Source organism: Parambassis ranga, chromosome 2, assembly GCF_900634625.1.
Source record: "Parambassis ranga chromosome 2, fParRan2.1, whole genome shotgun sequence".
NCBI lineage: Eukaryota > Metazoa > Chordata > Actinopteri > Ambassidae > Parambassis > Parambassis ranga.
The window spans coordinates 26,513,011-26,528,504 of record NC_041023.1 but is presented as its reverse complement, the minus strand read 5'-3'; the positions used below and the strand labels follow the sequence as shown (position 1 = coordinate 26,528,504).

Below are 15,494 nucleotides of genomic sequence, written 5' to 3'. Positions count from 1 at the left end.
AGGCTTGAGTCCTGGGATGCATATCTTTAAAAAAAAATCAGTGGTTTTGAACAAATTGAACACATCCTTCTAGAAAACAAAAAAACATGTCTCCACCCTCTGCTCAATTTTAAAAAACACAGTGAGTATGTATCAAACTATTGCTGCATTAATGTTATATTCAGATGGCAAGGGCAGCAGTGTGAGGTGAGAGGATGGGGAAAGGTGCATCAGAGCTAGTGTGAACGCTCATTGTGAAGTTATGTCCTTTTACAGGCCCAGTGGGAGCGCTGGTAATGCTCCAATAAAATGTCACCAGGCAGACAATGAGCCACAATAGATTGAATTAAGTGGACAGCACCCTGAGGTGGTAGCAGTGTCTAATTTAATATACTCACCACCACAGCAGGCCTATTTGGATGGCAGGGGGTTTGAGACACATATCCTCCCCCTTGTTCTTTGTATACAGGTTGTCATGTTGATGAAGATTCTCAGTCATCCAGGTCATCATACGTAGAGAAGGTTGAAGCAAGGCGTCTGGACTTGTAGAGTTTTCTAGAAGACGTTTCGCTGCTCATCCAAGCAGCTTCATCAGTTCTAACTGTTTGGTGGGGAAACATGGTTTATATGTGGTTACAGACCTCAGTGGGTGGGTCTGGGTAAAACTTAAAAAACTTACAAACAATAGCACTAAATGTTTCCATACTTACCTGTGATGTTCTGGCTGACTGGGCCAGGTGTGTCTAACGACTGGCTAACGACTATGAAACTGCCGGAGGGGGACTGATTGACAGCCCTTTGTTCTTACTGTGAGTATGTGTAAACTTCCTGGGAATGGATGGAATCACTGCATTGTATGTGGTAGAAACAGGTTCCACTACCAGCAGATCTGTGTACCCATAGGACCCATAGGAAGGAACTCTGGATAAAGAAACTTATTCTAGTGTTTCTTAGTTCTATTCTGACCATTTTTACAGACATAAAAGCACACTTAGCAGAGCCTTTCTCCTCTGTGTGCCCACCTGCCTGCTAGTTTGTTGTTTATATCTGTATGTATGCGAGCACTCCTCCTGGGCTCAGCCACCAGACACAGCAGCTTAGTTTGTGTGTCACTTCTTAAAGAAAAGGTGTGGTGGCTGCTACATGTGAATATAAAATAGCAGTGTGTTTCATCAGTACAGATGCCGTCCACATTTTCATGACTGATCATCTGTTTGATGTTAATTAAAATCTAACAGGAAGGAAATACGGTGTTTGTGATCTTTTCACTGTCCTGGGGAAATATGCAAAATGTTGAAAGAGAAAGTATCACTTGTTAAAACTCTCAAGAAATAACAAAAAAAAAAATAAAAAGCAACAAAAGGGAAAATGTAAAATAAAATATAAATTGTTCCTTGTTTCCTACGCCTGTAATTATATAAACCTTTAAAGCTCTGTTTATTGAGGTAATTACACAGCTGCTGCACAAAGCTGCTAAATTTGACAGCATCTAAGGAGATACCATATGGGCATATCTTTTTGCTTCCCCTTGAACGCACACAACATTTTTTGGTCTTTTTTATTTTATTAATTTCTAGGTAAAAGTGTAGTAAAAGAGTGTTTAAATAGTGTTTTTTGACTACTGTCCCATTCATTTTTCCATGTAAATGTAAAATTCATGAGAATGACTTAGTCACTTGCCCACAGGGATGGTAGTTGATCTCGTATATTGTGATATAGCACAGTCTCAGTGTTTTAAATGCACTTGCATACATAAAGATAACTTGGCCCCCGATGCACATGTAAAGACAATGTGGTCACCTACCTTTGTCACAGTAAATGGAACTCTTTTAACTTGGTAATGTGAGGAACTGTGACTAGAGCATCAGATATCTGACACTGAGGTAATTACAGTGGGAGTATTGTAGGAGTTTAAATCCAGGTTAAGTCCTCTGTAGGCTGATTCCCCTGATGGTTTAGCTGCTAAACCTGTGATGCTTATTCTTTATTTTGTCCTTATTCTGAACAGAAACATTCAGTGGAACACGTTTTCTACTGCTAACATTTATCATAAACAGCACAGGTGTTATAAATAATGATAATATTGTTTTTTTATATATAATTTTATCCAACAAGTCATACAGACTTTTCAAAAGACATGGCCAATACCCTGGAGAACTAACAGAGTCCAGTTGGAATGACAGATTGATGTGTTCAAAGGCTTATTGGACTCCAAAGCTCTGTATTAACTTACAAATCTTCACCTTGTGACAAAAACAATACAAGGGCAGTGCGACTAAAAAAAAAAAAACAAAAAACATTTAACTTTGCAACAAATCATGTTCATATGACATTGATTGGGAGTCATCACTGAATGCTGTGCTCCAGTCCTGAACCCTACCTTGTGTTTCTATCACATACAGGTATCGGGGGAAACCTGGTGGCCATTCAGTCCAGCAGAATCTCCACCTACCTGCATTTCCACTGTGCTCCTGGGGAAGTTCCTGAGGAGGCCAAGGGCTGCTACTACCCCTGCCGCACGTTCTTTGGTACAGGTCAGTATAAGCAAACGTGCTGACCATTCAATTAAGATCAGAAGAGCCAGAACGAGGGACGGTGGGTGTAAAAGGCTCACGTGTATTGCTTTAATAGTATGCTGGTGTCAGCTGTGAAGCCTTCAATCTGTCACATAAGTACACTTTTGAAGTCAGTTTGCCTATTAGAAATGCTGTCAGGCTTCAACTTAAAAACAGCTTTCAGGTCGTGTCATGGTGAGCTGCAGCTCTGCTGGTTCCCTATTAATCCATCTCCTGCCACCCCAACTTTTAAATTAATTCCTTGTCGGAAGTCTAGAATGAAAACCAGTGGGACCCTGAATCTTAGGGGATGGTAGGCGGACTGCTTCAACTAGCACAGTTTGTCACCAAGCTATTCAATCATGTGCTTTATAAAGAGCATGACATTTATTTTCTCTTGTAAGAAATGGATCACTGGCATTCAAAATTAATATTGCATTTCATCCCTCCATTTTCTCAGGAGCCAATCATCGTTCTGCTCAGGTGCTCCTCCTGTTAGTGATCCCTGGTCACCTGATCTTTCTATACACCATCCACCTGATGAAGAGCGGCCACACCACCATGACTTCCATCTTTACGTCTGTATACCTGGCTGCTGCTTTGCTGCAGGTAAGCACATAATATTAATAACAGGACTTTTCCACAGCTGTCCCCTCATACAGCAGACCTCAGTGCTGTTTTAGTAACAGTTGACTTTTTACACACCAATGGGTATGTTTTTGCTAACTATTAACTCACTGTGATATATACAATAAACAGGGCCTCGGTTTTCAGCATAGATCTGCTAGTTTTTAACCAGAATAGCAACATGTCAGTCTAGTAACTTTAAGACCTGCTACATCTGGACTGGCTATCCTCAGGAAGCGTGTCTGATTAACGTCCCACCAGTCCAAAGAATTAAGCTGACTTTCTCCGCCTGTAAGCGTAAAGCCTGTATGATGTAAATTTCATCACGACTGGGTAAATGCAAACCTTTGCATGGATATCTGTGTGTTTTTGTATGTCAGTATATTTATTTACCTTTCATCACTCAGCGTAATCTGCGACTTCTGATTTTGGTTATTATTTGGATGCAAACACAATTTTCTCATTGCTGAGAGATATGAATAGGTCCCTTAGAAAGATGGATCTGTAGATTCATGTCTCCTCCTTAACACTCTCATTGAAGGAGGAGAAGCAGGTGTGTGCATCCTGTGAATTCTTAGAGTGCTGTGGTTTCGGGCAATGCCTGAAGGAATTCGACTTCTGTACCTTTTTATTTTGGCAGCAGTTAAGATAATTATGAAGCAGCGACTTGAATTATGAATGGCTGCTTTGACTTCCTCAGGTGCACCATGATGTGTCTTAAAGTCTGGAATGTTAAGTATTTAGCTGGTGTGTTTTTGTGTACTTGTTGTGGATACTTGCTGTGCTCCCAGGCTTTTTAAGACTGCCTTAAATCTTTAATGCAGACATGGAACATTAGGATGTAATCCTGGCCACTGAGGAGTTGGAGATTTTCCAAATCAATTAGGTTTGTAGCCAGTGGAGATACTTTTAAGGGTCCTTCAGTCCCAGATAAAACATCAAATGGCAGAGACAAGCCTGTAGGGGTGCAAGGGTAAAAAGAGTTCGGATGCATCTCCAGTATTTACAACCATTAGAGGGAAATACTGATCAGTTTACTGATAGGATCCAAGAGCCGGATTCTGCTCTGAATGTTGTTACTGCACAGCTTTGTAGCCACATGATTATTATGGAATAATTGTTTATTGAAGCCTGCTGCAGAAATTACTCATCTACTTTGTCATCAGTGTATATGTGCAGACATAGACAGAATAGCAGACACTAATTATTAGAATGAATACACCATACAAAATGAAAGTTCAATACCAACCTGGGTTTTCCTGATGCCATATTAAATCTTTGTACTTTGTACAAAGGCTACACTGTACCTTGGATAAATGCAAGGCTTTATTAATAAAGTCTTTTCTTAAAGGTAAAAATGCAGCACAATGCAGAATTCAGTCTGTCCCAGAAATCTAATTTCATTTCCTGCTCATGTTTACGTCTCAGCAGGTTTTCTTTTCAGGAAAAACCTCTGTATGCTCCCTGCTCTGGATAAACAGCAGACAGACACATTTACACAGTAGCTGGTGAACAAAGCATGGGCAAATGGGCAGTGGTATTCCTTAGGGTAGTAAAACTTTTAACACCCATAATGCACTGGGCTCATTGCCTTCCTATCTTGTTACTACTTAAACAGCCGTTGCTGTAACAAAACACTGTCACTGTTGCTCTCATTCTGTGCTGCGTTTGTTTCTGCCCACATGCTATGCTTGTGTTCGTGTTCCTCTTCCTGGATCATCATTTTCAGCACTCTCCTGTCCGTGTGTGGGCCCAAGCTTTCCTGTAATTTTACAAATGTTTGTCATCCAGTAGAAACTGGTCCACCAGATGTCTCTGCCTGGTACGAGACTGCTCTGCACTGCTCACGTCGCCAACTGGCAGTGCATGACTCTTGGTTGCTTCTTTCTTCTACTTATGCCAAAGTAGCTCTGAAAGATCAGCATTAAGCTATAAAGTCTGCAGATCAATTGGGAACTCTGGAAGCAGGCTGCATGGAAGGAGTGCAGACATTACTCACCCTCCCCACACTGTAATGGTCCTAAGCTGCTTGAAAATCAGACTTTTCTTTTAATGCCGCTATGGCAAGCTAACAAGAGTTGTGTCAAAAGAGGACCAAAAATGTAGATTTTCCTTCACAGTTCTTCTCTGTGGACAAAGATTCAAATATGTGTCTCTGTAGCCCATGGATTGGTTTAGGGCAGCAACACTATGGAGTTTTTTTTCTTCCAAACTGTATGTGATGGTGCATTAACTCACAATGGATATTACCTCCTGTCTGTATCGTCTGCACTGGCACTAGAAATCTTTGGAGTTTGGGTAGGAACCTGTGCCAAAAATGTACTACACAATTTTGCTACTTACATTTGTTACATCCACCTGCCTCATTTATCAGAAGATGAGGCAAACTGAGTTGTAATGACACTGAGAGGCAGCGATGTGCTGAAGAAGTAGGAAGCAAAGCGAATAAACCAAATAAAGTAAAGGTGATGTGTGAGCAGATGAAGAAAAGAAAGAAGAGCTCAAACAAGGATTAATGTCAGCGAGAGCTGAAAAGAATTGTTGTCATAGCAATGCAGGTCAGCGATAATGGCACCTTCTGTAAACAGGATTTTGACTCGTGATTGCCCTGTGAAGCCGAACCACCTCGGACAGACAACAATCAATTTGAATGAAAACCAGTTAAAATAAAGTAATATTGTCATCAATGTACTGTTGGACAGTAACAGTTTACAGAGTTTACAGCTGTATCAGACAGTTGTGTTCATCAGACTGTAGGAGGACCTCTCGAGCAATTTCTCCAGAAACCCCATAGTGTTGTTTTGAGTTGTCAGACTGATAGCTGACTGCAGTTTAGACACATTTTAAACCCCTGTAAGACCAGAAAAATGCAAAGTGACTGCATTCATTAGTTCATAAGTGGGCCTGAGTATAGCTCTCTATCTGTCTGAAAACAAATGTGTAGGTTTTTTGAGCACCATGAACAGTATGTACTTTAACCCAGGAACTAATGATACAAATTCTGCTACTCTCATCATGCTTCCTGACAGTGAAACATAAACTCTACATTTTGAGTGTGTAAAATTAGGGTGTGGGATGGTCTGCCTGTATAATGATCTATAATCCCTGATTCTGTGTAGAACATTTGGTTAAAAGCATTTGTCGACTCAGCTGTGGATTAGAGAAATCAAAATGGCTCACTTTAGACACTTGAATGTGGTTGGCAGCAGCTTTAGTTATGGCTGTCAGCCACTGTCCCTGCTCCTAGACGACCCCGGTGTATCACTGCACATCTGAGAGTGAAATCACATCATGCATGCTGGTTTGTTTTATTTTGGCTATTACCTCTGAACGAAACAAAATCTTTAATTCATACATGGCCTGCATGTCAATTATCAGACTGGCAAAAACCAACACAGACACTTGTTTGACCAAACAAAGCACATTGTTGTTGTTGATGTGTTTTACATGGTACAAGACACAATTTGGCAAAAATGTTGGTTAACATGGTGGAGCTCGATAGTGACATTCAGAGTGCTGTAACCGCCTGTTTCATCAATAGCAGCGATAAGGGGAAGCTGCACATGGTGTGGTGTGATAATGTTCGATTTAAAGTGAGAGCCGTGGGGAAAAAGAGGAGAAAATTGAAATATTTGTGCAGAAAGGCCCGACTCATTGTGATATTTCTGCAAGCCACACAGTACAGACTAGAATGTAGTTAAAGTGAAAGCATGGATGATTTTACACAACTATGGCAGAAAATAAACCTGCAGACATGAAAACTTCACCAGTTTATAAGGCTGCATTAGCACACAGCATACCCAGACTATCAATGAGGCAATGCAAAAGAAAGCCAGGCAACACAGTGCAATAAGTTGCAGAGGTGTCAGATAAGATGAGAGGACCATACTTTGACAGTTCGGAATTCAAGTAACTTTATATTTGGAAAGAAGAATATACATGATTATAGCAATACAATAATTATTAGAGTCATGATAGTGGGACATTAAAGAACACAAAGGTCAAAGGTTATAGGGTCAAACACAAAGTATATGTGTTAAAGGTACTAAGAGAGTCTCCTATTCTGATGCCAAGGTCTTATGATTTTAGTCAAGGCTTTGTGTCAGACATTATCGGTGTTATCTCAGTTAGGATCAGGAATCCTGCAAATCTAACCTGTGAGAAAGCTGCTTGAGCTGTCAGCTGAGCTTTTGGTCTCTGAACCACTCAGCTCTGCTCTGCAGGCTCTCTGAAGTTAGACACTAATAATCTCTATTATTAGATGCTACTTGAGTCGCTAAGTGCATTGCCAATTATCTAGCACCCACCATGAGGTCAAGAAAACAAGTACTGCAATATACACCTCAAAGGAGTCCACTCGTTCAGACTGAATTTTCTGTTGTAGCACTGTGAATAGCCACTGAGCAGGTATGTTTCAGCTAGTTTAATAGGTCTATTGAAGCGAAAGCATAGGTTGAATGGAGGTGGTATGTAAGGCAAGGTAGATTTCTCTCTTTTATGAAGCTGCTCAGAGTCCAGGAGAACACTCAGCGAGGTGTAGACCACTCATTGGTGTGGAATCAGCTCAGGACAGGGTGAGAAAGCTAAATAAAGATGTTTTTCTTTTCTGTTACATGTCTGCACTTACAGTTTTCTTGATTTGGCCTTGACAGCTGTGAGACTAGCCTCTCTGAAGACTTCAACTTTAGAGTAAAAACAAAATCCAGAAAATGTTTAACTGGGCCCTCTGTGTGAAGCCCAATGTGGCTTGCAATGCAGGGGGGAAATAACTGAAGCCTTTTGCTAAGGGATAACTACAGCAGGCTGCTAACACATAAAGTAGCATACAGCTGAAATCAGATAGTGGTGCTGTCTCTCTCTGGCCCTTTTGACCCCTTTTGATTGTTTTTATTCTTCAAGTATATTTCTATTTTTCTCATAATCTCTCATGTGGTCTCCTCTCTGCTCTGTGTAGACAGCCTTATTATTTGTGATGTGACTGCTGGTGTGAGTGAGTCATTAATGGCTTCCTAGTTGAAATAAAGACCTGATTTTATAGAATTGAAGGTTTTTACAGAATCATGTTAGTCTAACTTATTTTTTGGCAATAAAGGAGATACATTGGTCAAAATTTCAACTTATTTTTAAGACTATGTGTTTAGTGTACATCTACATTTGATTGTAATTCTTAAATATGTGCATATTTGTACCCATAAAACATGACAAATGTTGGCAAAACAGCATTACCTAAGCTGTAACGCACAGTGCACATCTTTTGCAGAGCTTACAGTGGGTAGACATTTAACCTGCTCTCATACTTGATTAAAAATATTAAATATTATGAATGGAATGTCTTACCTTGAACCATATATATGCATTTGATTGGCACCTGAGTGTGTGTATATTCTGGTTATCCCTGTGCTTCATTTTATTAGAGTCAGTAGTCAGTAAAATACGTTGTTGTACAATAATGAATCAATGGTGTGAAACAGCATGTTACAGTCTGCAAAGCAAGCAGTTCAGTGTGCCTTTATTTCAAAAAGGTACAGCTAAATCCAATTATGTCTCCCCAGATGATAAATACCTGCACTGTTCCAGTAGCTAATAGAGTGACACTAAGAGATACTGTGTGTGTTCTGTTCAGGCAGGATTTGCAGGTTTCTGTGAGCACAGGAGTTTTTGCTTGTATGTCGCATACCTCAGTGAGGCAGAAGGAGCTGAGGAAGAAATGTGAGGAAGCTTCGTGTCCCTGACAGTCAACAGATCCACATAGGGAATGTGTTTAGTTAAAATTAATCAGTATCCTACACTGAGAAAAAAAACAACCACCTCCTGTGTATAGTGATTAGCTGAAAACATTCTGACCACTCACTTAGGGAGAGATTGTATTTCAAAGCAAGTGTGCATGTCAGATATGTTGGATAGGGAACATTTAGTCTTTGTAGTGTTGCCGCCACCTACCCAGTACAAATTCATGGGAATTTGTCTGATTTAGCCCACCTAGAGAAGTTAGTGTGCACGCTGATGTGTCCTACCTACACACTCTGCCTTGCCTTAATCAAACAGAGCATTATATCCAGAGGTGAGAAAGTGTATATGTAGAAAGTGCCTTTCTACATATATAAAATGCCAACTTGAAGCATAGTTCAGACACCTTGCAGTGCTTTTCTGGATCTTCAGTGTTACTCTTTCACCAGTGCTAGAAGAAACACATATTTTTGTCTAAACGTCTGCTACAAACCTGTGTCCAGAGTTAGAGGATTTACAAGAATGACAAATGGAGATTTTAGTGGTGTCCCAAGTTGTCCCTTAATCATTTAATTCTTCACATTCTTTAAATATGTAACCAAAATTAACATAATTTGAACAGGTCTACTGACATTGTTTTGGTGCCAGGCTGTAAACATGTTTTTGGCTATCTGTTAAACAGTTGAACAAGGTCTCTGTCGATGGACTCGCTTTCAGAGCCAGCCTCAAGTGGCCACTGATAGAACTGCAGTTTTTGACTTTTCTGTGACTGCTTCATTTCTCAGCCCCAGACAAAGGTCAGACTTATGTCTGAAGTTGTTGTGTATTGTAGTGTGCACACTTTCACTCTCATAAAATCACTTGTGTCCCTCTCTGGTTCTATTTTCATAATGAAAATTGTCCACAAATGTAGCAGAACATTAAGCTGTGTATTACAGTTTAATGACATCACTTGTGCTAGTGAATGAATCACACGAACATGGAGCTATTAATGAACAGGTGGTGCTCATCGAGGTGAAATGAGCCATTTACAACGAGTTTGTGCAGTTAAAAGATTTTGTGAACTCATGAGGATATTCAGAGAGAAACAGAAACTGACAGATGGACCTGTGTTGGTACATAAATGATTGTTGTGATTTTTAGGTCACACATGAGTGTACAAATTGTTAGTGCATGTTTGGGTCTGACATGTTTCAGAACAACTAAGACTCATTTTCCAGCTGTATGTTTATTCCTGCCACCCATGGAAGTGGACTGTAATTAGAGAAATTGACACAAAAGCAGATGCTAGCAAATGTGGCCGTCTCAGGGGATCAAACAGTTTTATTGTGGAGATGCTTCTGCTTTCTGTCTGCGTTCAGACTTGATTAAGGCGAGAGGGCGGAAGAGAGTGAATGATGGATCAGCACTCTGTGAGATTTGACTCTTTCATTTTTCATTTGTTTTGCCACATTTTGGAAATGGGATTGATCCTTGAAAAACTGGCGCCCTGAAACTACACACACACAGCTCCCCCTCATTTCCTTTCTGCCTTTCTTTCTGTTTATTTGTTGTTAGACCAGACTAATACTCTTGATGGAAGCGGTGTACTGTAAAAGATTGATCGTTGGTGGCATTTCAGAAAGAGATGACACTACGAAGGCAGCAATCACAGACTGACAGGGTGTCCAACTGCGCCACCCTGTCGTCAAGATTAAGAGACATCCATGCTCATGAATAAAGTCTGAAAGCTTCTTGTTGTGGTGATTATGGAACAAGAAAGCAAGACGCCATGTTGTTCAGCAGTATTACACATTTCACAGAAATTCCCCCAAAGACTGTCAACAGGTTATCACAAGTCATACATTAGTGTGTGTTTCTGCTGATGATTACCATAATCAATTCTCCCTGCTTCTTCTGATACCTTCGCCCTTGCTGGTACACTTAGCATGTCAGTGTGGATCAATGACTGTAATGCTTTTTTGTTTTTATGTTTGCAGCGCCAAATCTGGACAGCTTATTTCCCCTTAAACTATGGACTGGTCCTTATCTTTTAATAGAATTCTCTTTTCTATCGCCATGCACAGAAAGTATGAATAACACTTTTCTCTCCTAACTCATCTCCTGGTCTGCTGCTTTATCCAGTACTCATCTCAATCCCTTCTACGTCTGAAGTGTTGATAGCACTTTCAAGCACTCAGTCCTTTTCAAGTCATGATAACACATCTCTGTCTTCCTTTTCTTTGTATTCTTTCGGTAAAAACAAAACTGCCTTTTATTTGTCTGCCCTTTTTGCCACATTATTCTTTAGTATTGAATGAAAACTGAAAAAAAATGAAAGTTGTCAAATTCAGGCTAACCATTATTATTAGTTATTTTCATTATTGCCAGTAAATTAGTTAAATCATGTTTGAATCATTAAAGTCCTATTTAAGTGTAGAATTAAAGCAGAATAAATATAACACATAATATGCACAACTCTGTGGTGACAGAAAAGGTGTCTTTCCTCTGCAACTTGTGGACCCAACCTATTCTGATGATCAGTAAAAATGGCTGAACGTCTCCCTTAGATTTCTGAAAAGCAGTTTTGAATTTCAAGCTGGAGGTTCTAGACATCTTCATCTTGGCTGCATCTAAGGCTGCCCTAAGTGTGATTTCTGCTTCTGTACTGTAATTTACAGTATAGTGTCCATCTACTTGGTATCATGATCATGTTATATTTGGAGCTAAGAGAATAAAGACCTCAGATCTCTTACTGGACAGGAAGGCTTGGAAGCGTCTTTTTTAATGTGTGTTTTATTTTTTGGCGTTTGAAGTGAAAATGAATAATACTGTCGTCTTGCTGCTGTGAAACTCATCATGTCTGAAGTTCAACAAGTAAACAAAGAAACTTGCCATAGCAGCAGAGCAGTGTTCTGTAGACAGGTTGCTCAGGTAGACAACAGCAGAGGCTCCATGTGGGTGTATAATTCAAGCTTCATCCCTCCTCTTTTTCTCCTTCCAGGTGCTGCTGCTGCTGTGTATAGCAGACTGGATGGTGCACTCTATGTGGCGGAGCGGCAAAGACCCGGACAGTTTCTCCATCCCTTACCTGACTGCTCTGGGCGACCTTTTGGGCACCGCCCTGCTGGCCCTCAGCTTCCACTTTCTGTGGCTCATAGGAGACCAGGACAGCGATGTGGGTGACTGAAAAGTAAGGTGCTGCCATCCAGCTTCTCACACCCCTAAGCCTTGTGGTAATGTGGGTGCTCGCTGTCTGTGGCCAGCACATTCCTCAGCTTCACATACTGAATGAAACCTAAAACCACATGAGGGTTTAAAAAACTATTTTCAGCTTCTGGCTTCTTTTCTACCCAAAGACATTATATTCCTTATATTTAGACTGTTCTCAGTAGCGATTCTGATATGCATCGTTTGCACCAAAGCACTTGGATATTGTATTGCTGGAAGAGCGGGGGAAAAACACCAGCCACCACCCACATCGCAGAGGAAACCTCGCTGCTGTTTGTAAGGTGGTCTTATCTGGCAGCCGAGCATCAGTTGGAGGTCTTCTTCAGACAAATTCTTTAGCTGGGAGAAATATTACCACTCTTTTTGTCACTAAACCTGCTGTTTGGGCTTTGCCTCATCACAGGGAACCACACACAGAGGTGATGTCTGGTGTCTTTGTCCCTAAAAATGTTTAAAGGGTCCATGAATTTGTATTGATGGTACGATATATCTACTTTTCCTCTTACTGTCTATTTTCATGTTTCATGTTTTTATATGTTTTTTTGTCCTCTGCTGGTTTCTATGTGTCTGAGCAGCATTAATATGTATTTTCTTTTTAACCTTTCTGTTTTGGGAATGGAGAATCGAAGTCTTGTAGGCCAACAGTGCAGCATTTTTACGTTGAGTCAAGTCATGTTTATACGCTGATCAGCCATATCTGCCAAAACAGGATTCAGTGTAGTAGAGGTGCTCGCATTGGAGTGAATTATTCAGACCATAAAAGTATCTGATTGCCAGACTGCACAGTACTGAACAGCTGAGAAGAGCCTCTTTGCTAAGCCTCTGCCTGCTGTGTGAATCCTATGAATTGAGGAGTCTTCTGTTATTACCAGCAGCCACAAAAGAGGTGTACTAAAAACTGTGTAAATTATTTGAGTGCTGAAGTTATATAAAGTGAGTGAGGGTGAACTCAAGCCTCTGCCCTCGCTGCAAGGACCCCAGCTGCACCACTGACTCTACTGAAGAGTGGCTAAGACTGGCCGTCTTACACCAAATGTGTATGGATGCCAGCAGGAGCACCTACACGGAGAGTTTACGTCTAGCTTAATTAGTTCAATGTCTCTAGTAGAGACTGAGCATTATTCAGCTCTGTCTGTACATTGGAGCTAACGTTACCTTCACATTTGCCAAAAATAAAAAAAAAATAAAAATAAATAAATGATAAGTTTCATTCTGAAATCCATCAAAAGTTAGCATGCATAAACAGAATCTGATTTTACGTATTATACAAATAACACTGCTCTGCAGTACATTTGAGTCTTACTGAACAGATGCAGCTTCAGCCTCAGTTTTTTAGCATTATAAAATGTGTAGCCCTTTAGTGGCCCTTTTAACCCCATATCAACTCATACAGCTAATGGTAGCATTTTTCTCTTATCAGCTAAATCGGCTAATGTCAGTGGGTGGCCAGGATTGAGCAGCTACTCTTCTCTGCTAATGTCTAAATGTGCAGAAACAACTAAATCTAAGAGTTGCAGAGCTTAGTGAGCAGTCTGTGGATGGACCAAAGAGCTGAGATGTTAATGTGTATCTGTGCACCCACTTATCTTTCAGTGTGTGAGTGTCCTCTTTTAAAACAAACCATGAAATCCTTAGTATATTTACACAGCCTCCCTGTGCTCAATTTCACTCTCTCCTTGTGTGTGTTTGTCCTGCATCTAGTAGAGATGGAGGGGATATTTAGGTTTATACAGCGCCGGACTGTAAGTGCTGCACACCAATCACACACTGTTTACATGTATGCATATTTTAATTGTGCATGCCCAGTTAATTGAGCGGTTTTCAGATCTCTGCTGGACGAAGCAGGCTAATGTTACACCAGTCCTTGCAGCTCCAGCAGGGACTACAGGGGGAAATCATCTCCCTTTTAAAAAAAATCACTCTTCAATTAAAGCTCAAATTATTCAGCAGCATATTGTGCGCATGTGAACGTAGCCAGTGGCTCTCTTCAACTCCAATATGTGCCTCTTGAGATTCTCTGGTTGAAAAGGGTATTTTCTCTCTGTCATGCCATTAATGCAATTTTCTTTCCACTGCAATGTAATACTGTGCAATGATTTTCCTTTTGTACTGGATGAGTTTCATTATGAACTGACACATCCACTGTTTTAATTACAGGCGTGCAGATATGAATCATATTCTCGGGGGTGATGTCACTTTGGATTATGGACGGATATTCTGTTTAGAATGAAGCTCTTTATTTGCTTTTATGGTTCACACGGGCCAAAAAATGTCACAATAAATGTTGATGATTTGAAAAGCATCTCTGGGTGTTTTTGTGCAGCCTCACAGGAAATTACTGTATGAGAGAATAGCAGCAGGCTGCAGCAGACAGGGAGGACAAACAGGAGTTAGGACAGAAATAAACTGTATGCTTCTTTATCTCCCTGAAGTAAGCTTTCGATGTAACTGTGGTCTCCATGACAACACAAGCAGACAATGCACATCCTCTTCTCTTGACCTAAGTGTTTGGGGATACCATGCACCAGTGTCACATCATCATGTCCACCTCAGCAAGCACAGCAGCTCATGTTAAGTGTGGAATACAGCCATCACAGATAGTCTGTCCAGCATGTCTGGGTATAATACACAGAAATGTTGCTACCTTTAGGCAGAAAATGTCAGATCTATTGGGCAGATGGAGACCTTTGTTGGATGTCATGCCAGCATAGAGGAATTAGGTTTTTTATAAGCATACATCCTCTTTACAGATTAAGGTGATTTATTGTGTTCATTTAAAAAAAAAAGTAAGCTCATCCTTGACCATGTGTCAATCCAGTTACAGCAGTGTGCACATGACTGATTTAAAGTTGGTTGACAATGTGATATATCACATCAGAGGCATTGAGGCTCATCATGGTTCTCATCATGGTTCTCAATAGGTCTTCATTAACAGTCTCAGTGTCATCAGTTGCATTTTTGCTTTCTTGGTGATGATTAAAAGGATGCACATCTAATCAGCTCCTTCCCTTTCTTGCTGCAACATCACTGAACATCAAAAGTTTGTTCAGAAGTGGCCTCACAATCGATTCAGTGCTGCAGAAGAGCTGCTGTACAAGATGAAGACACAAGCAAGAGCTGATAAAAGCGCAGCTGGCACACTAAAATTAAGATGTTGCTTCAAAGCTGAATGTCACAATGTGTGTCTTTCTCAGAAGCAGGAAGAGGCTGTTAAGAGGATCAGAAGTAAAGGGTGCGCTTACACACCATGTGCCTGGTCTAAATTCAAAGTACTGAGTTGTGTGACTGATGGATTTCCCATAGCTCTTTGAGGAGCATTCCAACACTCCTCACAACTTTGCAGCATCTTCAAATGGATTTTTCTACCTCTCATGTGATCAAAGGCAGAGGCAGTAG

General features: G+C 40.6%; 1 protein-coding gene across 1 annotated transcript in view; it reads left to right on the top strand.

Annotated features, from left to right (window-relative positions):
- slc41a2b (solute carrier family 41 member 2b) overlaps positions 1-14,397 on the top strand; it is a 30,365-nt gene extending 15,968 nt beyond the window's left edge. The window contains exons 9-11 of the mRNA XM_028399183.1: positions 2,382-2,513; positions 2,995-3,143; positions 11,872-14,397. Coding sequence (XP_028254984.1) covers positions 2,382-2,513; positions 2,995-3,143; positions 11,872-12,057 — 467 coding nt within the window. The 3' untranslated portion in view covers positions 12,058-14,397. The remainder of the gene's footprint in view (positions 1-2,381; positions 2,514-2,994; positions 3,144-11,871) is intronic.
- The last annotated feature ends 1,097 nt before the right edge of the window (positions 14,398-15,494 follow it).